Source organism: Temnothorax nylanderi, unplaced genomic scaffold (assembly GCF_030848795.1).
Source record: "Temnothorax nylanderi isolate EJ_2023f unplaced genomic scaffold, tnyl_v1.0 TNYL_tig0144_pilon, whole genome shotgun sequence".
NCBI classification, from domain to species: domain Eukaryota; kingdom Metazoa; phylum Arthropoda; class Insecta; order Hymenoptera; family Formicidae; genus Temnothorax; species Temnothorax nylanderi.
In genome coordinates this window covers 10,015-32,382 of record NW_027249206.1, presented here as the reverse complement: position 1 = coordinate 32,382, position 22,368 = coordinate 10,015, and the positions used below count along the sequence as shown (strand labels likewise).

At 34.5% G+C, this 22,368-nt stretch overlaps 2 protein-coding genes and 1 long non-coding RNA gene across 5 annotated transcripts in view; 2 read left to right on the top strand and 1 right to left on the bottom strand.

Moving 5' to 3' along the window:
- LOC139777305 (galectin-7) overlaps positions 1-21,966 on the top strand; it is a 275,279-nt gene extending 253,313 nt beyond the window's left edge. For 2 of the 3 annotated variants that reach the window (XR_011719313.1, XR_011719319.1), the window contains one exon: positions 21,078-21,215. Coding sequence is in view for 1 of the 3 variants with exons in the window: in XM_071714642.1 (XP_071570743.1) it covers positions 21,078-21,362 (285 nt within the window). In the remaining 2 variants the exon portion in view is untranslated. Of the gene's footprint in view, positions 1-21,077 lie in introns of all 3 variants that reach the window. The other variant, XM_071714642.1, reaches the window with a different exon arrangement.
- On the top strand, positions 1,097-5,772 carry LOC139777303 (uncharacterized). The gene is made up of 3 exons (XM_071714635.1): positions 1,097-3,088; positions 3,274-3,461; positions 3,924-5,772. Exons 1-3 carry the CDS (start codon positions 2,797-2,799, stop codon positions 4,662-4,664), a joined length of 1,221 nt encoding a protein of 406 aa, XP_071570736.1. The 5' UTR covers positions 1,097-2,796; the 3' UTR covers positions 4,665-5,772.
- On the bottom strand, positions 6,761-7,172 carry LOC139777308 (uncharacterized). Its single transcript, XR_011719325.1, has 2 exons — positions 7,052-7,172; positions 6,761-6,932 (listed from the first exon to the last, which is right to left on the bottom strand). It is a non-coding gene; the product is annotated as an uncharacterized lncRNA (long non-coding RNA).
- Positions 21,967-22,368: the final 402 nt, after the last annotated feature.

Genomic DNA, 22,368 nt, shown 5'->3' with positions numbered 1-22,368 from the left:
GTTTTTTAAATCCAAATATCTTTTTATGTAAAAATGGCACGCAAAATTCTCAGCGTGTTATTTCTCGCGTCTGACGTCACGATTCCAATATGGCTGCGGTGAGTATCCCGAAGCCTTAAGCTGAATGCAATACAAAAGTACAGGCAACAGGAACAGGGAATAACACAGGCAATTGGATTTTCAACCTAACGCTAACCTTCGGAAGCGCGTGTATCAATATGCTACAGCATTGACTACTTTTACACGGCCCGATTTACGCCGAATTAAGTTATATCATCGATATTCAAACTTCGGTGTAAATCGAGCAGTCATCACTCGGTGTAAACGTCGTCATCATTTTTATCGTCTTCTAGAATACAGAAAGCTAAAGCAATATTCCAATACGGCCGTGTGTGCAATACGGCCGTGTGTGCAATACGGCCGTGTGTGTAATACGGCCGTGTGCGCAATACGGTCGTGTGCGCAATGCGCTGTGTGCAATACGGTCGTGTGTGCAATAACAGCTATGTGTGCAATGCGCTGTGTGCAAAACGGTCGTGTGTGCAATGCGCTGTGAGCAATACAGTCGTGTGTGCAATGCGCTGTGTGCAATACATCCATGTGTGCAATGCGCTGTGTGCAATACGGTCGTGTGTGCAATGCGCTGTGAGCAATACGGTCGTGTGTGCAATGCGCTGTGTGCAATACAGCCATGTGTGCAATGCGCTGCGTGCAATACGCTGTATGCAATACAGCCGTTTTTGCAATGCACTGTGTACAATACGGTCGTGTGTGCAATAACAGCCATGTGTGTAATGCGCTTTGTGCAATACGGTCGTGTGTGCAATGCGCTGTGTGCAATACGGTCGTGTGTGCAATGCGATGTGTGCAATATGATCGTGTAGACAAAGAGATATGTGCGCAATAATGCCTGTAGGCAATTGCTCTGTGGGCAAATTGAAATGTGTGCTATCGGGATTGTGTGCAATGGGTGTGTGCAAACGAACCTGTAGGCAATCGTTTTGTAGGCAACTGAAGCCCTCCCGATTACTTGAATAAAGAGTTTACATATATTAGATTACTTCTTATCGCCACTGTGTCCGATCGGCACTGTGTCCGATCGACACTGTGTCCGATCCGCACTGTGTCCGTTTCCTACTGTGTCCGATCGACACTGTGTCCGATCCGCACTGTGTCCGATCTGCACTATGTCCGATTGCAACCACCGTGTGTCCGATCGACACTGTGTCCGATCGACACTGTGTCCGATCCGCACTGTGTCCGATCTGCACTGTGTCCGATTGCAACCACCGTGTGTCCGTTTCCTACTGTGTCCGATCGACACTGTGTCCGATCCGCACTGTGTCCGATCCGCACTGTGTCCGTTTCCTACTGTGTCCGTTTCCTACTGTGTCCGATCGACACTGTGTCCGATCCGCACTGTGTCCGATCCGCACTGTGTCCGATTGCAACCACCGTGTGTCCGTTTCCTACTGTGTCCGATCGACACTGTGTCCGATTCATTCAACCTGCTGTGTCCGATTTATTCTGTGCGCAACTGGGACGCTCCCCTTCCTTCTTTCACTGTTCAAAAGATTGCTTTTAAAGCAAGGAACTTGTGTGGGACAATTTCCAGGACTCAATATAGCCTCCTTAATTTGACTATTAACACCCTTCGGATCTAATATAGCGCTATAAAAAGTAAAACTATAAAATATAAAATACATATCAAACATATATTTATCCTTTATATTTACTTTTTTAAGTTACGACAGTAAACTAACCTCTGAACTAGTGCAGCAGTTCAGTTGAAAAGAACAGACCATTTCAGACTTTCCACCTTTGCACTGCTTGTACTTGCTCAAGACCTGGGGTAAGCAGTTCAGTGAACTGTTGAACTAAGTTCTGTTGTACTACTGAAAAGAACAGTAACCCTTGACGTCACTTCTGGTAAAAAGAACGCTTCAGTGTACACTTTTTGAACTAGTGCAGAAAGTTCTGCTGAAAAGAACAAACCTTTTGACGACATGACGACTCTTGAGAGTCTCTACTCTAGGACAGAGAGGCGCCAGGCGGCAACAGGTCACGTGACGTTACTAACGTTCACTCCAGCCAAACAAAAGATTCGCTTATAACGTATAACCTGACCTGGCGCCTGGCGCCTCGCTCTCAAAAAAGACTTATCTCTTACAAGTGACGACGCGCTGAAAATCTCCGTGGACATAATTTATTACTCTCTTTGTATCGGGTATCGGCAATTGGCACTATGGGCATCGGCTGTGTAGTCAGTGTAGTCACTGTAGTCAGTGTAGTGTGGTGTGTCCACAGTTTTGCAGTTGAAAATGACAAGCAATCAAGAGGCTTATGACATCGGAAAAAACGAAAATGCGAATGACATTAACGTTAATTTAAATTATAAAACAATACCCCTAATATTAGATGGGACATTTTTCAAGATAATTTAGATCGAATCCGAAAAGGTACAAGGAGAATGTACAACATGTAAGCATAGAATAAAAGGTCGAATCAGTTCAACCACGAATTTTTTGAATCACTTGAAGGTAAGCATTTTTGCATCATTTAGCATCATTAGCATCATTTTCATTAATATAAATATATAATATTATTAACATTATATGTATATATAATAATAGAATTTTATATTAATCTAATACAAATTATACAAAGTATATAGTATATATATATATATATATATATATATATATATATATATAAATTATATATATCTATTAATTATTAATCTGTGGATCTATTAAGTAAAACTGTAAAACAGTAAAAGTATGGTTTTTCCTTTGTATGCAGACGAAAGGTCATTCCATACAGGAATATAAGGAATATAAAAATAAGCAGTCCAAGAATCCACGAAAAAGGCCTTATAACATCGATAATAATAATGTACAACCTGGAGAACCTGATACTAGTGGCATTACTACAACGCAGAAGAAGCAGCGGCAGGTTTTGAGCGTGAGCAGCGCATTTTCTCGCAATAGTCAAAAAGTTGCAGATGATCTCATCACTTCCTTCGTTGTGGAAACAATGTCTCCAATGGATATCGTAGAACATCAGGCGTTTAAAAACCTTATATGTGGTAATATAGCGCTTAACCAATTATTCATAATTATTTATTAATGCATTCTGCATTAATTAATTAATTTATTTGTTTACTTTTTAGTAATAAATTAATCTAATTTATATTGTTGGGGTATATATTGCTCATATTCTCATATAGTCATATTATGTTATTAATATTGTGTTGATGAATTAATCTCTCAGGTGTTAATGAACTGACAAATTCTGTCACCGTAATGACAAGAAAGACGTTACGATCAAGGGTGGATACCAAGTACACAGCCATGCTACAGCACCTGACAGATACTTTGGGACAAACTAAGTACGTATGTACTATAGCTGATATTTGGTCGTCATCGAAAAGAAGTTTTCTTGGAATAACTGCTCACTGGGTAAAGTTTATACCTATTATCATTGCCTATAATAATGCATAATGCAAACTGAAAGCTACGTTTGATTTGTTATGTTAGGAGTAATGGTTCTTTTATGAAGTTTTATGAAATTTGTTGTATCGGCAGTTATTTGTCATTTGTCAATACGTAATATTTTGATCTGTCGTATTCAAGTTTTAACTGAAGATGAAGATAAAGTGTTATTAGAAATTATATTTATCATTGTGTATGATTATATAGGGTAAACTCGGGTAAGATGGCCATACAGGAAAGATGGCCAATCTATGTTCATTCGATGTTACATGGCGAGCTAGATTGAAAGAACGTTTGGCCATCTTACCCGAGTTTACCCTATGATTTTGTGGATTAGATTCAGAGAAAAACGAGTAAAAATGTTTTCGTGTAACGAGTTCTTATTAATTTGTTAATATCTTTGTATTTAAATGTATGTTTTTTTTATAGATAAACGCAAGTTTTCAGAGGGAAAGTGCGGCTTTGGCTTGTCACAGGTTTAAGGGTAAGCACTCTTACGACAGGATTGCTGAAATGATTCACGATATACATTGTGAATTTAAACTTGACACAAACAAAATTGTAAAAGTAACAACGGATAATGCGTCAAACATGGTGAAAGCCTTTTCGATGTTCAGCGAGGACAGCCAGAACAATAAAACAATCGATTTGGATAAAAACGACAATGATGATTCAGACGATGATTTCGTTACACAAGAAATACAAGGCATAACTGAGGGAATTGCGGGTGACTCCGGTTCCGTATCTGAGATATTTCTACCTGTACATCAGCGCTGTGCGAGTCATACACTAAGTCTAATAGCCATAGTGGACATCAAAGCCGCATTAACAAAATCCGTATCTGGAAACAGTGGAGGAAGCTATACTCGTTCTCATCATTCTACCTTTGGAAAATGCTCTGCCATAAGGAATTTAACATCTCGATCTCCTAAAGCTGCTGAGACATATTTTGCTATCACAGGAAAGGCCTCATCATTACCCTATGTCACTCGTTGGAACTCAACCTTTGATTGCTTAAATGATCTTATTGCAGTCAAACAATTTCTTGGTAGTGTTTGCGATGCACTTGACCTGCCAAAATTCAAGGACACTAACTTGGAATTCTTAGCAGAATACATTGAATGCGTCAAACCAATCGCGGAAGCTTTAGATAGGCTACAAGGCGAATAAAATTGTTTTTATGGCGAACTTTTACCAGTTTTGTTGCAAACGCAAAAGAAGTTACAAAAGCTACAACTCGGGCATTTAAAATATTGCGCAAAATTAGTAGTCGTGCTGTTAGAGGGCTTAAACAAAAGATTCAGTAATTACTTCGACTTTTCCTATCAAGTAAACGATGCTATTTTAGCAGCAGTTAGCCATCCCTTCTTTAAGCTACGTTGGGTACCAAAAGAAAAAAGAAATTACGTTAAAGAATTGCTTATTAATGAAGCTAAATCTTCACTAATCCGTATGTCAAAAACTCGAAACGATTTAAATTTAACGAATGTATCCGAAACCAAAGCCACATGCAGTGGAAGCTTTTTTGCCTTTGAAGGGGGATCATCTTCGGATGAAAGTGTTGCAAACACCTCCGTTAAAAATACGATTGAACTGCAATGTCTGCAGTATTTGCAAAGTGAAGATACAGATTTAAACTCAATTAATGCATTTCCTACGATTAAAAAAATTTTTATAAAATATAATACTGCGCTCCCGTCGTCTGCGCCAGTAGAACGCTTGTTTTCTTATGGAGGTATGATTATGCGTCCCAATCGTCGAAGCATGCACGATGATACCTTTGAAAAACAATTACTGCTAAAATCAAACAGCGGGCTTAATAAATAAATTTATAAAATGTATGAATATAGGATCAGAATTGCTGTATTATGTGAATACATATGAATATGCAGCTATCTGAATGTTTCGGACTTCGGAGATATAATATATCTATTTTGCCTATTTTTACCATCTTTATTTCGTGAAGAAGTTTCATCGTTCTAGCTTTCTACGATAAATATTACAAATATATGAATATATATTAATATATACAAGATATATTATATATTAATATATATTACAAAATCTATTCTTGGCTTACGCAAGGATTCTTTTCGAATTCTAGACCAACCTTCTCTTGGCGAGGATTATATGCATAAATTTATAAATATAATCTTATTAGTTATTACATTTTAATTATCTTTTACAATATATTATATAATATATAATATATTATATAGTAGAAATATAATTAAGATTCATTTGCTAAGGGATGTAATATAAAAAATTAAAAATTTTCTACTGTAACACTGATTTTTTTCCCGTCAAATTTCGGCGAAAGTTTTAAAAGATAAAATTTCTAGCTAAAACTTTTAGAAATAACTTTATTTTTTCCTGTTTATAGATTATATACCCAAATAAAGTGAATTTATTAGGAAAAACCATTTTGCATTTGAAAACCATTTAAAATACCTATTTATCAATTTACATTTAAAATTAATTCGAAAAACCTATTTTACATTTTGCATTTTAAATACAATTTTTAAAGTATTTTACATTTAACATTTTAAATGCAATTCAAAAAGCATTTTACCCAGCCCTTTATTCACATACATTTACATGGCGTTTTACAGGGACGTACCCAACCCTTTACATATTTTAATTCTATTCGAAACCTGGCCTTTGGGCGACCTTACACCACTACTAATACCCTCCCTACCCCCTCCAGTGCCTTCCCTCCGGTCCCTCCCTCTGTTCCGCTTCGTTCTCGTCCGTGTCCATCAAAAGTTTATCCTCCATCTTCTCCGCGATCTCGTCCTCTGCCGACCTCCCTGTCCTCCCACTTTCCTCCTCTTTCTTTTCCTTTCTCTTTTCCCTCTCTTTTCCTTCTTTGATCCTTTTCTCCACCGACTTGTCTTCGTCTATTTTCACCTTCATTCTGCTTCCTTCTTTCCTTCTTGCTTCTAGTACTTTCCATTTATCCTCCTCACTTCCCATCTTTACCAGAATTGTTATCCATTCTCCTCTCTGCCCTATCATGTTCACCTCCTTCACCTCCACCTTCACTTTCAGTCCTTCTGTAAATAGCTGCTTCACCTTATTCCAGTTTGAATTACTTCCTCCCCATCTCTCCTTCTCGACCCTAATTATCACATTCTTCCTTCTTTTTTCATCATCGCTCGCTTCATTATTTTCATACCACCATTTTCTCTTATATACCTTATCCCTTCTCTCCTCACTCTCGTCCCTCTTCCTTTTACCTGCACTTTGCTCCATTCTATCCTTCCTTTTCACCCTCTCTACTTCCTCTTTCAGCTCTTTTATTTCCTCCTTAAAATCCTTCATTATTTTCGCTGCTCGCCCTTCCACTATCGTCTCTATCGCCTCCCTGTCAATTATTATTTTTCCTCTGCATTCCATTTTTCCGTCCATCTTTCCTTTCCTTTTCTCTTGCGATATCTGTAAACAAAATTACTGTTTATTCCCTCTGTTTAGCACATCACTGTGCTCTCTTGCATTCTTCTCCTCTTCACGTCCTCCATCCATTTCTCTCTTTCGCCTTTGCTGCCTATCTTTACCTTTGATCCTTCCGCAAACAATTCTTTCAGTAATCACCGCTTACTTTTTACTACCGCTCGCTTCTTCCCACAACTCGCCTTTACTGCCGCCACGTGTGCTTCTCACATGTTCCCCTCTCTCTATCGATCCCTTCCTTCGATCGCTCGATCTCGCCGCGTATCCGTCACACACGTTGCGACGACGCTGGCATGCGTATGCGCTTGTGTAGTACAATGAAAGTAAGCTTCCCCCGCACGCGCACACATATTACATCCTACATAATATTTATATAATATGTAATAATAGTTATTGTATTATTTTTTAGGATTATTATTATTATTATTATTATTATTGTATTTTATTATATTTACGTTTTGACATTAATATTTCTTTATGAATTTTATTTTAGGTTATGTACGCAGTTTTTTATGTTTTTATTGGTTTAATTATTAGTATATCAACAATAAATATGCATCCCTTACTTGCACTGTGTGCTCGCCTCTGCATATAAAACAGAAATTTGTTGCGGCCACTTTCGACACCCTATATCTCGAATACTACCCGTCTTAAAAATTTAACCCAAAGACCAACGGGAAGCTTACATCATGTATAATGAGATTTGAAACTTACGCCGACCGCAAAAATTTCGAAATAAATTTTTTCGACAATATTTAAATCATTAAAAATTACGGTAAACTGAGGAAAAAAGAGCAACATTATTCTAGCATCTGTTGTTGGTATAATTGTTGGTCACATATTAATGCCGAATATACTGTTTTTCAGGAAATTTTATAAGCTTCAAATTTGGTCTGAAGCATTTTGTACGTATCTCTCATAGAAACTGAGAAAATTACAAAAAAGTGTGGCGAACCCCATTTTTTTACGAAAACTCTTAAGAAAGGCATAATTGAAATGACAATTCTTTAAAAACTTTTATTTCAAAACCGGTTCCACTGCAGGATCACATACATATGCATATAAACTTTTGAAAAAATGTCGATATTATTTTTTCTAAAGTATTTTTATGTCATGTTTTGTAAAAAAAACTATAAATTATTAAGAAATTTTTAACATAAACAAATATTTAAAAGGCTATATCTCTGGAAGTATTCATCACAGAAGGTCAAATAAAAAATCATTTTAAAGATAATTTAATAAACTTCAAGAAACATGTGTATTTTTTTAAAAAAGATAACTCGGAAGTCCGCCATTTTGAGAAGTGTACCTAAAAACCGTTTCTTTTACGGATATCAAAAATACTATTAGTCGTATGCAAATCGGTCAAAAACCAAAATAATAAAAATCTAATAACCTTTCTATTTGATTTTAACAATTTTTTACGTAGGACTACTCATTTCCGACTTATATTGCGAGGAAATATTTATTCTCATAATTTTCGAAAGTCAAAATTTCATTTAAACCGTAATATTTCCAGAAATATTAGTCGCGCGGTATAACATAAATAATGCATTTTGTAGGTAATTTAATTCTCTTTCACTTTCATTGTATGCATTTTTTACTTTCGGACAGCCAGAACAGATATTTTGAAATAACGCTCGAAGAAACAGCTCTTTCCTCATTTGCCCGATGCTTCAAAAAAATCTATCTCGGGAACTAATGGTTGTACGAAGTTCTACAAAAAACCAAATTGCGAGGAATTTTATCAGCTACATTTTCGCTCTGAATGTTCTTTCCCGTGAAACTAATAATTTCCGAGTTATTCGCAAAAAACCCATTTTTGTACTCTTTTTTTCAAGATGGCGCAGCCGGCTCACGCTCTATGTATGGGGACTTTTAGTATGTTTAAAAGAACACTAAAATGAACCTGTATACCAATTTCCAGCTTGCCGGCAATTTTTTCATCCAAAAAACTTAATTTGACTGGGCTATCTCGTATTAGTGACGTCGTTCGTCCATAGATGGCGTCATTGTAACATTCTGCTCCTAATTTGAACATTTATGTATTAATATAGTACATAGAAGTAAATAAAAAAGCAATGCTTTTGTATTCAATGTTGTTATAAATGTAAGAAGTAAACAAAATTAATAACAATAAAAATAAAATTATAACGTTGATTTTATTTTCGTTGGTCGTTCGTCAGTTGGACCGTTACAGCGTATTCGGAAGGTCGTGGGAGATGGCTGCTCTAAATTTTTTTTTGCAATAAAAAGCACGATAAGATAAATGTTTTTAAAGAAGAAACTACAAAAATGTACGTTTGTTTACGTTTTACAATTACAATAACATTGGATACAAAAGCATTGCCTTTTTATTTACTTCTATGTAGGTACTATATTAATACATAAATAATTTTTTTATTATTATAATTATCATAAAACTGCAAAGAAATTCAATTGTTATTAGAATTAATAATAAATAAAACTTTAATACTTTAAAATTAATATTTTTGTTATTTTATAACTACATATTATTTATAAGAAAATTTGTTAAAAGTTTGTTGAAACATACTGTAAAAGTACGCTAAGATTATTAAAATTCTATTCCAAGTATTTTCATAACTTTCATTAATTTTACTGATGCGACCCACTAATTTGCAATTAAATTAAATTATAATTTATACTTTTTTATGAAGAATCGTATTTTACATAACTTTTGAAAGTTTGAAGACTATTAATCAAAACTTGCCCTTGCGCTGGGACGGAACTAGACGAATATACGAACATCGTGATGCTCCCTGCGTTCGCCGCGATGGAGCTTTCATAGCGTCAGCTAAACGTTTGAACACCCCGCAGACTGGCTGATTGTGTTTCTCTTGAATTTTATATAGTTGACTATTATTTTTAAAAAAGTTCAGCTTTGCGGATATAGGCTGTGCATGAAGAATAGTCTTTGAAATAGTATTGCGCGGTATGGTGCGTGCGACTCGCCGCGTTTGCCGCGCTGCATCTTTAAACGCGTCAATTAGACGTTTGAACACTCTGACGACTGGCTGACTGCATTTTTCTTACGTTTTATGCAGTAAACTAATATTTCAAAAAGTTTCAGCTTTGCTGATATAAGTCAAGTATACCATTATTTTTTATATATTTCAGACTTTATTGTCGGGTCCTGTACACGTGATGCGACGGCTGACGGCCATTTTGCTATATTTTAGCACAAATACTGTAAAATAAAAAGATAAACTACCCAGATAGCAAAGCGTGTCTGAACAAAATCGCGCAAACCTGTGATTGCTTATGATGCTGGCAACTTGCCGTACATTTGCTTCAATTGATTTCGAGTAATTTAATATTTGAAGCAACACGCAGGCAACATTGGATATATGTATTGCCAGCAGTTTGTCGGCAAAAGAGCAGCATCAAATTTACTTCGCGTTGCTAACAATTATATGACAGCATTGTGTGATTCATGAATTATTACAGCAACATGACAGCAACAGCTCAAATTTTGAATCAGACGATTTTAGACCGCAGCATAAGTTGCCAACAAGTTGCTGGCAAGTTGCTACATAAAATTGTTATCTTGTGAAGGCATTAACTTGCCGACAAATGCGACATATTGCTAGCAACGCGAAGTAAATTTGATGCTGTTCTCTTGCCGACAAATTGCTGGCAATACATATATCCACTGTTGTCTGCGTGTTGCTTCAAATATTAAATTACTCTAAATCAATTGAAGCAAATGTACGGCAAGTTGCCAGCATCATAAGCAATCTGCGCGATTTTGCTCAGACACGCTTTGCTATCTGTGATAGAAGACGAATTAAAACGGAATTAGAAATGTTGACATTATCGACATCGAGGAAGTTCGGCTTTCGCTATAGGATTCCCTTAAAGAATAGTAACGTTTTTTTATAGGTACTTATTGTATTAACATTATATTATATTATAGCATTCAAACAAACATTTTATTTCAATCTATTGCAAACATATCTATATCGTATTTGGTACCTTCTTTTGTTCTTCACAAGATGTATGTACTACCTATGTGTAAATAAAGATGTATAAACGACGTCTCCTGTTTTTTCCACAAAAGTTAGTTTTCACGAAGTACATACCACAAAATGTTTCTTCGCAGTGAAAAATAAAAATTTTTATCATATAATTGTGATTTTTAAAAACTATATAACAGTAAAATTGTAAGAGAAATGAAAACATTAATAGACATTTTCAGAATATCAATACATACATACCTACAAAATTGCAGCGATTAATAGTACACAATAATACGAATAAAACTAACGCAAAGTAACATTTTACATTCTATGCGACTATATAATTCATCTTGTGGCGTCTTAAATTAGAAATATATATATTTGATTTGCCGCTTATGCGTTATTTCGCGCATGCATGATTTGATTTACATTATTTACATTTGACTTTTATATCTTACCTATGATTCAATTGTTATGTCTAGCACACGATAAAAACTTCCGTGATTACATAGAATGTCCTCCAAATTTGCTATCGTATTTATTATCTTCTATTACGAGAAGATGTGAACTAAACGTGTTGCGTGAAGAAGCGAGCGCATGGGCAGACATGTATAGCGTGTGTACAGAGGCGTTTGTAATTATTTCTCGAAAATGGTTTTGCGTAACATAACTTTATCATATATAGTTAAATTCATAAAAAAATAATCTTTTATTTAGTAATAAAAAAATTTTTTAATTTTGAAAAAAATGTTTAGTGGTGAGGTATTTTTAAAAATAAAAAAATTAAAAAAAATTTGTTATTGTTTCAAAGTACTTTTCAAGGCATTTAATTTCCGTTTTGGAAAATTTTTCTATCTTTTATAGTTTTGGAGATATTCGACCCAAAAGAGAAAAACTGATTTTTTTCGAAGGGGTGTTTTACCCCCTAAACACGCGTATGGGCACGTATAAAAAAATACATGTCCCTTATTTTTGTCTACAAAAAAACACATTAAGGGGATCCTGCAGTGACAGGCGAACTTCCTCGATGTCGATAATGTCAACCTTTCTAATTTTGTTCTCCCTATATCTGTCTTTGTCTAACGAAATGACATCTGTCCTTGTTTGATTGCTCGCCATCTCTCGCAAGATTCGGCAACTACTGTTGCTGCTCTTCTTGTCATTCTGCATCCGTATTTGCATTACTAAAATAATTTTTCGATGGATCTTTTTTTGTACGCATTGAATCTTACTTCTACTTGCCCGATATTATTCCTACATGTTTTCCCAAGGGCAGATGATAAACATTATGTATGTATAAACTGCAGAATTTTTGTTTTAAGCAAATATTGTCGTCAGGTGACAGCTGTATGTGCCCAAATAAGTAATATTTTTAATTTTTTGGTGTTTTTGATATAAAATCGCGTTTGTTACCCTAGATTTTTGTGCGGACTTTAATTCTGTAAAAGATTTTTGCAATTCTATAAAGCCAATTAAAAGATCCATCGAAAAACGATAATATCGGTAAATCATACGGCTGCAGGATCCCCTTAAAAGCTCATCAAAATCGGACGTGAACACTTCCGTAGATTTCCTTGTGAGCACCCGGGGAAAAAAGATTATATATAATTATATATAATTATATATAAATATATATGATTATATGTGATTATATATGAAATTTGGTGCTTTATATAAAATTATATATGGGTCCATATATCATTATATATGGACATATATAATTCCAAATATAACTAGATATGAACAATAGATCATATATGCACTCATGTATGGATACATATAAGATTCATATGGAAGTATATATAACCCTATATGATTATATATAATTTCATGTAGCGTTATATATAAAAAGCAAAATTTCCGTACTTATATATAATATCATATATGATTATATATGATTATATATAATTATACAAGCGATTAAAATATATTTAAATATACCCGCCTGGGAAAAAAAATTATATATAACTATATAAAAACATATAAAATTATGCATAATTATATATAAATATGTATTCTTTTATATAATTTAATATAATTATATCTAGATTCTTATATAAAATTATATAAAATTTTATATAATTATATATATTAATATATTTTTATATAAATGAATATAGAATTTTTTTAAATAAGTAAATCCTAAAATATATAAATTTATATAATTATATATAACTAGCTTGAAACATTTATATATATTTAAATATATTTTAATCGCTTGTATAATTATATATAATCATATATAATCATATATGATATCATATATAAGTACGGAAATTTTGCTTTTTATATATAACGCTACATAAAATTATATATAATCATATAGAGTTATATATACTTCCATATGAATCTTATATGTATCCATACATGAGTGCATATATGATCTATTGTTCATATCTAGTTATATTTGGAATTATATATGCCCATATATAATGATATATGGACCCATATATAATTTTATATAAAGCACCAAATTTCATATATAATCACATATAATTATATATATTTATATATAATTACTAGCTGGTTACCCGGGCTTCGCCCCGGAGGACATATGTAATAAGACCCGCAAATAGTCTCTCTCTCTCTCTCTCTCTCTCTCTCTCTCTCTCTCTCTCTCTCTCTCTCTCTCTCTCTCTCTCTCTCTCTCTCTCTCTCTCTCTCTCTCTCTCTCTCTCTCTCTCTCTCTCTCTCTCTCTCTCTCTCTCTCTCTCTCTCTCTCTCTCTCTCTCTCTCTCTCTCTCTCTCTCTCTCTCTCTCTCTCTCCCCTCTCTCTCTCTCTCTCTCTCTCTCTCTCTCTCTCTCTCTCTCTCTCTCTCTCCTCTCTCATCTCTCTCTCTCTCTCTCTCTCTCTCTCTCTCTCTCTCTCTCTCTCATCTCTCTCTCTCTCTCTCTCTCTCTCTCTCTCTCTCTCTCTCTCTCTCCTTCTCTCCTCCCTCTCTCTCTCTCTTCCTCTCTCTCCTCTCTTCCCTCTCTCTCTCCCTCTCTCTCTCTCTCTCCTCTCTCTCTCTCCTCTCTCCTCCTCTCTCTCCCTCTCTCTCTCCCTCTCTCTCTCCCTCTCTCTCTCCCTCTCTCTCCCTCTCTCTCCCTCTCTCCCTCTCTCTCCTCTCTCTCTCTCTCTCTCTCTCTCTCTCTCTCTCCCTCTCCCTCTCTCTTTCTCCCTCTCTCTTCTTCCGCCGCAACCCACAAGTTCTTCCCATTCTTGGTTGGACGTCTTCATAGTCGACAGCACGAACAAAGTGATATCATTTCGTAAGTCTGACGCTCCCTTCATCAACGGTCATGATCTCATCGAATTGACTTATTCTTTTGAAGTGCCGTCCTTCAGTAGTCGTACTCTCGTTCGGCGCTGCTATAAGGAATTCGACGAGCAAGCGTTTACTTGCACTCTCACCTCCATGCTATCCTCATCTTTTCCGTGTGATTTCGGTTCGATGAGGCTCAGTGATTCTGACCTTGACCATTTTCTCAACACCATAACTAACGACATCACTGCCTGTCTGAATCTATATGCTCCAATTCATACCTTTAGAGTGACCCGTCCGTCTGCGCCTTGGTTGACTGAGGCTCTGACTCTCAAAATTAGACACCGCAACCGGCTCTTCAACATCGCGCGTAGATCTGGTGACATCCTTGACTTTCACATTTATAGGCTTTTCAGAAACAATCTTACGCGTGATCTTAGACGAGCCAGAGAACAGTATCACACAGATAGACTAAATAAAATTTCTGATCCGTCCAAGATGTGGCGCGAACTTGCCAATCTTGGTCTTATCGAATCACCTCGTTCTTCACCCTTTAACTTTTTTTCGCGTGATCTTTTGAATGCTCATTATGCTTCTATTTCAAACTGTTATCTTTCTTGTACACATTTCCAATTTTCTGATATCTTATCCATAGTGCCCGGCGAACCGCAATTTCATTTTTCCCAAATATCCTTTGATGACCTGCGCTCTGTAATAGCTTCACCTTCCTCTCTTTCTTTTGCTTCCGGCCCTGATCAGTTACCACTATTCGCCATCGCCTTGGCCCTGCCTCATATTGGTAATCTCCTGACCACATTTTTCAATTGTTGTCTCAGCTCAGGCCATTTTCCATCTCCTTGGAAACATGCTATAGTACGTCCACTATCCAAAGTTAAGTCACCCATCTCTCCTTCAGACACAAGACCTATAGCCAACCTGTGTGAACTCTCTTTTTCGAAACTATTCGAAAAAATTATTCATCGTCAAATCGTTGACTTCATCAATTTGCATAACATCCTTGATGCTAGGCAGTCTGGATACCGTAAGGGTTATTCGACCCAGTCTGCCCTCTTACGACTAGCTCATGATATCAGGAGTGGTGTCGACGTAGGTGAGATACTGATACTTGTTCTCTTCGATTTCAGTAAAGCCTTCGACACTGTCTCTCATCCTTTGCTTTTGACCAAGCTCAGGAAATGGGGCTTTTCTGATCTCGCTATTAAACTAATTTTTTCGTACCTCACTGGTCGTCTCCAGGCTGTTGTAGATTTAGAAGGTGTTTTCTCTGAGTGGCTATCTGTCACTGCTGGTGTTCCGCAGGGATCCGTCTTGGGACCTCTCCTTTTTTCACTTTTCATTAACGATATCGGTGAGTTCTTAAGATTTACAGAGCACTTGATATTCGCCGATGACACTCAAATCTATCGCAGGTGTCTCTTTTCTCAATTAAATGCTGGGCTTCAACTTGTGGCGCACGATGTGAGTGCAGTCTTCGAATTTGCTGCTACAAATGGACTGACTCTCAATTTAAATAAATCCAAGGTCTTAATACTTGGCAGCAGAAATTATGTCAAGCAAATCGATCTTAATGACCTTCCCCTCATTTCTGTTGATGGTGCTTCGATTCCTTATGTTACCGAAGCGCGTAACTTGGGTGTCATAATGAGGTCTGACCTCTCTTGGGCTAGTCATGTCTCCCATATTTCAAAGAGAGTGCACTTCACGCTATACAAGCTCAAGTTCCACAAGAACTCCTTGTCACTTCAGCTACGGGTAAAACTTGTGACTGCTTTGATCTGGCCTCTGTTGGATTACTGTTCTCTTGTGTATAACGATGTCACTGATGAGCTCAACGGTAGATTGCAAACTCTTATCAACTGTGCAATTCGCTTTATATTCAATTTAAAACGCGACGAACACATCACGCCTTTTCGTCATCAATTGAGGTGGTTGTCCGTAAGAAACAGACGTCTGTACTTTCTGGGAATCGAAATGTACAAGATATCCCGCGGTATGTTTCCCAGTTACCTCTCCGAAATCTTCGCTAAGCCTGATTCCTCAATTAGATGTTCGTCGCGGTTTGCTCTTGAACATGCGTATCAAATTCCTATCCACAGGACTGAAACTTATCATAGGTCCTTCCATTTAGCTGGAATCTATCTATGGAACTCTCTTCCTACTGAGATCGTGTCCTCTTCAACCGTCACTGTATTTAAACGTAAGCTTTACAACCATCTCTTTTCTCTCGAGTCTAATTCCGTGCATCCTTCTACCTCGGAGCCGTCAGGCGTTGGAACATGACACTAATATCAAATCTAGTCGCGTGCCAAATTACTTTAAGTCGCGTCATCTGATTGTTAATCTAGTCGCGTACTGAACCATTTTTTGGTTCTGGGTCATGTTATTGTAGTCTTACGATTCTGTTTCTTTTGTTTGCTATATTGCGTACTGTATATGTACATATTTTATTGGTCGATCGGCAAACTAACTCATTAGTTTGTAAATTGCGCTGCGCCTTAGTTTTTAGTCCTTAGTTTTTAGTTTTATATATATTACTTGCGCTTTATCATATTCTAATTTCATTACATATTTGAGTTAGTTCTTAGTTTTACAGCGAATATTATTCAGATCGGCTATATGTTATTATGTTATACTTTTCATCCTTGTTTTTACACTAATCATTTTTGCTCGCCTCATGAGAGAGTGCATTCACATGTCTTCGGTCGCTGCCATATGCATATCACTCGCTCGCCAACATTTTCAAATTTTATTTACTGTTAAATGCATATCGGTAGCGATTACACTGCGTCTCGCATATGTTTATTTACTTTTCTTATTATTTTCTTATTATTTTTGTTTTTATTATTTTTGTTTGATATTACATTTAGATATATATTTGTTAATTCACTAATAGCCTAAAGTCTTGACTATGGCTTAAATAAAACCAATCAATCAATCAATCAATCTCTCTCTCCCTCTCTAAAATGTTATAAATTGAAAAATATTACTTTTTTATCGACTGAAATTCAATTCCGTCGTATACAATTCTTTGAGATTCACTCAATTATTTCCTAAAAAAATTGGAAAAATTTCGTAACCGATTTCCAAAAAGATACCGGTTCCCAAAAAGATCGGTAACAAAAAACTATACAGTTTATAACACTCCCCGGGAAATTCTACCCCTGTTTTATATGCAATTCTTTAAAATTTGATCAATTATTTCCCGAAAAATTAAAAAAACCGGTTTCCAAAAAATCAGTAACAAAAAACTATACACATAGTGGCACTCCCCGGAAAATTCTACCCCTATTTCACATACTTTTGGTAAAAATTTGATCTGTAATTCTTTGAGATTCGGTGAATTATTTCCCGAAAAATTAGAAAAATTAGAAAAACCGGTTTCCAGAAAATCGGTAACAAAAAACCATACACATAGTGGCACTCCCCGGAAAATTCTACCCCTATTTCATATACTTTTGGTAAAAATTCGGTTCAGGGGTTTGGGCTGGGCGTTGATGAGTGAGTGAGTCAGTGAGTCAGTCAGGACATCTTCCTTTATATAGATAGATATATAATTACATATAATCTTTTTTTCCCGGGTATATAAATGTTTCATATACAATTTGACATGATTATATATGAGTTCATATAATTTATATATAAATTATATATAAGAAGCATTTATCTATGTAGATTATATATGATTATATATAATCATATATAAACTTTAAATTCGGATTATCCAATAGATGGCATTCGATAGGATTCGTTTCTCGTATTTAAAATTTGACGAACAGTGGTATAAAAACGGTATCAAGAAACACGGCACTGTCTCACGTCAAGCAGTGCCAAGTTATAATATATGGAATAAATCATTTCACTTTTGATTCTACAGTTTTTGAAAAAATATACATCTTAATTTATCAATGCTTTATTATCGAAGTTAACCGTTCTTTTTTAATATGTAGGGGAGACCGGGGCTAACAATGATTTTAAAGAGTAATGCATGCTGAACACGAATCCAGTGTAGTTTTTTCATTATCGTTGATGTCTAATATTTCGTGGGCGATCAAACCTGAAACTTGTGTTTGGGGCTAATCGGTCAGTAAGCAGTTCGGGTGCATTTCCAAGGCATTTTCGGGCTCACTGCATATGGAATATGAATAAGACGGGAATTACAACCGTTCAGACACCGAATAGAGTCATCGGACGTCGAAGAGTGAAACAAGTCGGGCGAGTGACTTCTGCGGAAAGAGGAACCCTCGTAACTATTTTTTAATAATGTTTTCCCGAGAAAAAATAATTTTGACTAATTATATATGATCATACATTATTGTTTATATGATCAGATCCGAAAATTGGCCAGGTCTGACCATGCATGCTCATACAAAATCATATAGACGGTCATATCTATTCATATTTGACCATTAAAATATAAAAATATAAAATTAATTTTTTTCGTTAAACATTATTTTATTGCCGAAAATCTTTATTATGTGCAAGCTTAATTAATTAAATTTATATTGTACTTGAAAAATTTGCTGACCACCGCTGGATTTGAACCTGGAACCCCTGGATCTTGAGTCAGTCACCTTACGTACTGTGCTACAACGTTAATTAATAAAGACGTTTCGTATTGTACTACATATGTTACACTTATTGTTAGCAGATGTACGGAAGGTGTCAGACATAGATACTGTATAGTTATCTAACAATATAATTTAATTCCACAAAAATGTAACAAATAATTGGATTAAAAATTATATTTTTCCGTAGTTTTTTCCGTAGTAGTAGATTGTTTTGTGTGCCGCTGATTGATATTGAAACATGTGTTTTACCTGGGTTCATGCACTCGGTTCTTCTTGGGATAGTAAAACAACTTATTAAATTGTGGTTTGATAAAAAAGGTCCTTGGAATATAAAAAAAAAAGAGTAAAGATATTGATAATTTTATCACAAGTATACGACCACTTCAATCATTTTGTCGATTACCAAGACCTTTAACATATTATCAATTTCATAATGCATCCGAAAATTACAATTTTTTGTTATTTTATTCTCTTATAGCTCTTATTGATCATTTGCCTAATGAATATTTTCAGCACTGGATGATGTTAGTTATAGCATTGTTTAATTTACTTCAAAATCAAATTACACAGTTTGATCTTAAACAATCAGATATTTTACTTAAATTATTTGTAAAACAATTTGAAAAACTGTACGGCATGGAACGGATCAAGTTCTAACTATAATAGGCTTATCGTATAGCTAATTGGACCAATTTTATATATAGTAAAAGTGTTTTTATTTTTTCGTATATAATATATATAACTTCGTTGTTTATTGAATATATATATAAATATAGATGTGATATATGTACATGATACCCTGAAGATATATATATTATATAGTCATACATGAATTCATATATACAGTCAGGTATGAGTCAGGCTTGATTAGGTCTAATCATATATGAATCTGTACCTACTCATACGAATTAGAATATATTAGTCATATCAGCATAGAAATGGTCAGATCTAAATACGCACAATTATATATAGATATATATCTAGTTATATATAAATTTACATATAGTCAGGTGCGAGTTCATATTAGCCAGTCATGATTAGATAGAATCATACATAGATTTAAATATAGTCATATATTAATTCATATACAGTCTGGTATGAGTCAGGCTTGATTAGGTCTAATCATATATGAATCTGTACCTACTTATACGAATTAGAATATATTAGTCATATCAGCATAGGAATGGTCAGATCTAATCATATATGGATCCATATATAATCATACAAGGAGCAAGATGTAAATATACATGATCATAAATATACCCATATATATTCATTTATGATTCTATACATAATCATATACAATTATATATGATTAGTCAAAATTATTTTTTCTCGGGTTGCATAAAAATTTTAAATAAATTTTTATATTTTTCTCTTAAAAAACAATTATTGCATGTATTCTATTATTTTTTAGAATTAGATGTACGTATACGTATTGAAAATACAGTGCAGACTGTTATACCCCGGCATTTTTGAGATTTCAATTTTTCCACCGTTGTCGTTATTGCTCTATACCGGTTAAACAAAGCGACGTAGACAAAAATTTCCTATATAAATTTTGTAGCTAAAGGTTCACTCTTTACAGTGGTATACCACTTTTAACTACAATTATTTATTTTGTTGTTAAAAATCGGCACCGAAAAAAACGGACTGTTTAGCCCCGGTCTCCCCTATTGACTATATATGGTCATATATGATTATATATATTTACATATATAATATTATTATATATGTTCATATATGATTATATATGATTATATATGATTATATATAATTATATATGATCATATAGAGACAAAATTCATATATAATTGCATTATATATAATCATATATATTTATATATAATTATATATAATCTTTTTTTCCCGGGTACCAACAATGTGCAAATTATATCTCCTTTTCTAAAATACAATATCTCTATATCTATATAATATTATATCTACATGTAATAAAATCAGCTTGCTCTACTTAGCATACAATTAAACGCAAATTAATTTAATATTGTCAATAATTATTATATTTGTTTTATCTTCTTTCTTTATTTTATTTTCTCTTTTTTTTTGCATTGCATTTTATATTCTCGATATTATCTGCTGGTATATATATTTATATACATAAATACATAAACATTAATGATAAGTATACGTGCCTAAACTTCCTATTTATAAATAAATAAATAAATAAATACATAAAACATGTGTAGACGTTTCTTAAATTCTTATGAATAACATCTTCTTTGTTGGAAACATTACGTTAATTGCAACGACAACTAATATTTTCTAGACGCTAATCGCGCCACTTTTACATTTCAGATTGCAGTGAATGGAGAGCACTTCTGTTCCTTTTACTATAGATTGCCCCTCGAAGATATAACAGCTCTCGAAGTTAATGGGACTATCGAAGACATCAGGATTCGTCAACTTAATCTATTTGTATATCCAGATCCTAATATCTGCCGACCATCGCGAACATTGGTCCTGACAACTGAAGAACCGCTTGTGGATTTTTTAGTAAAATCTACCTATTACTCATGCAAAAGTCGAAAGACTAATATACATATACATATAACTGTATACATATACAGGGTGTTCGATTGATGTATGTCATTAAAAAAATCGTATATTTTACATAAAAAACTGAGTCAAAAAGTCTTTTATAGTTTTTGGATATCTTTAATATTAAGCGAGATATTGCAAGTTGAAATTTGAATAATTTCTCAAATCAAGTACCTATAAATAAGGTGTATATCTGCATATTCCGTAAATAAGAAAGACATTGCCTCGAAATCTCAAGATTGAATACTTGTGTATAATTTCGAAGCCAAAAGAACACTGCTTAAAATGTGTTAATAAACTGTGATACCCTAGGTAACAGGATGACGTCTAAAGATGTTTTAATGACGTTTTATTAACGTTAGAGACGTCATTAAGAAGTTATTAATACGTCACTCTGCTACCTGGGATAGAGAATAAATTTTGTTATACGTTTAGATTTTTTTTAATAAAGCAAACTCTACACAAATACGCACGCATGGGGTAAGTAGGGCAATCTGTGGTCCCGTTTTTAATCAAACTACCGAGCGCGTGGCGCGTAAATCATAGCGCTTGATTTGAAAAACTACTCAAACTTTAACTTGAAATATTCGCTTAATATTAAAGATATCCAAAAACTGTAAAGGACTTTTCGACTCACAATCAGTGTTTTATGTAAATATGCGATTTTTTTATGACATACATCAATCGAACATCCTGTATATACAGGATATCCGACAAGTCACTGATCAACCAAAAGGTGAAGATAGATTGGATAAAACTCAAACGAAAAGTCATGTACAGTGAGAGAAAAATTTTCGGTATTTGCGACTATAATTGCAATAGTAAAATAATTATATGGTAGGGGTTACTATTTTATAGCTATTATTGCTATAGTATTAGTAAATATAATCTTACAATAGTTGCAGTTATCACAGTTGTACTATAATTTTTAGTTGTCCCTCCTATAAGTTTTAGTTTTCCCTACTGGGGACAGTTATATAGTGGCGATCCTTTGACTCTGACGCTTCCTTGTTGCTTATACTCCTATATAACATATCTTTATAGTGTT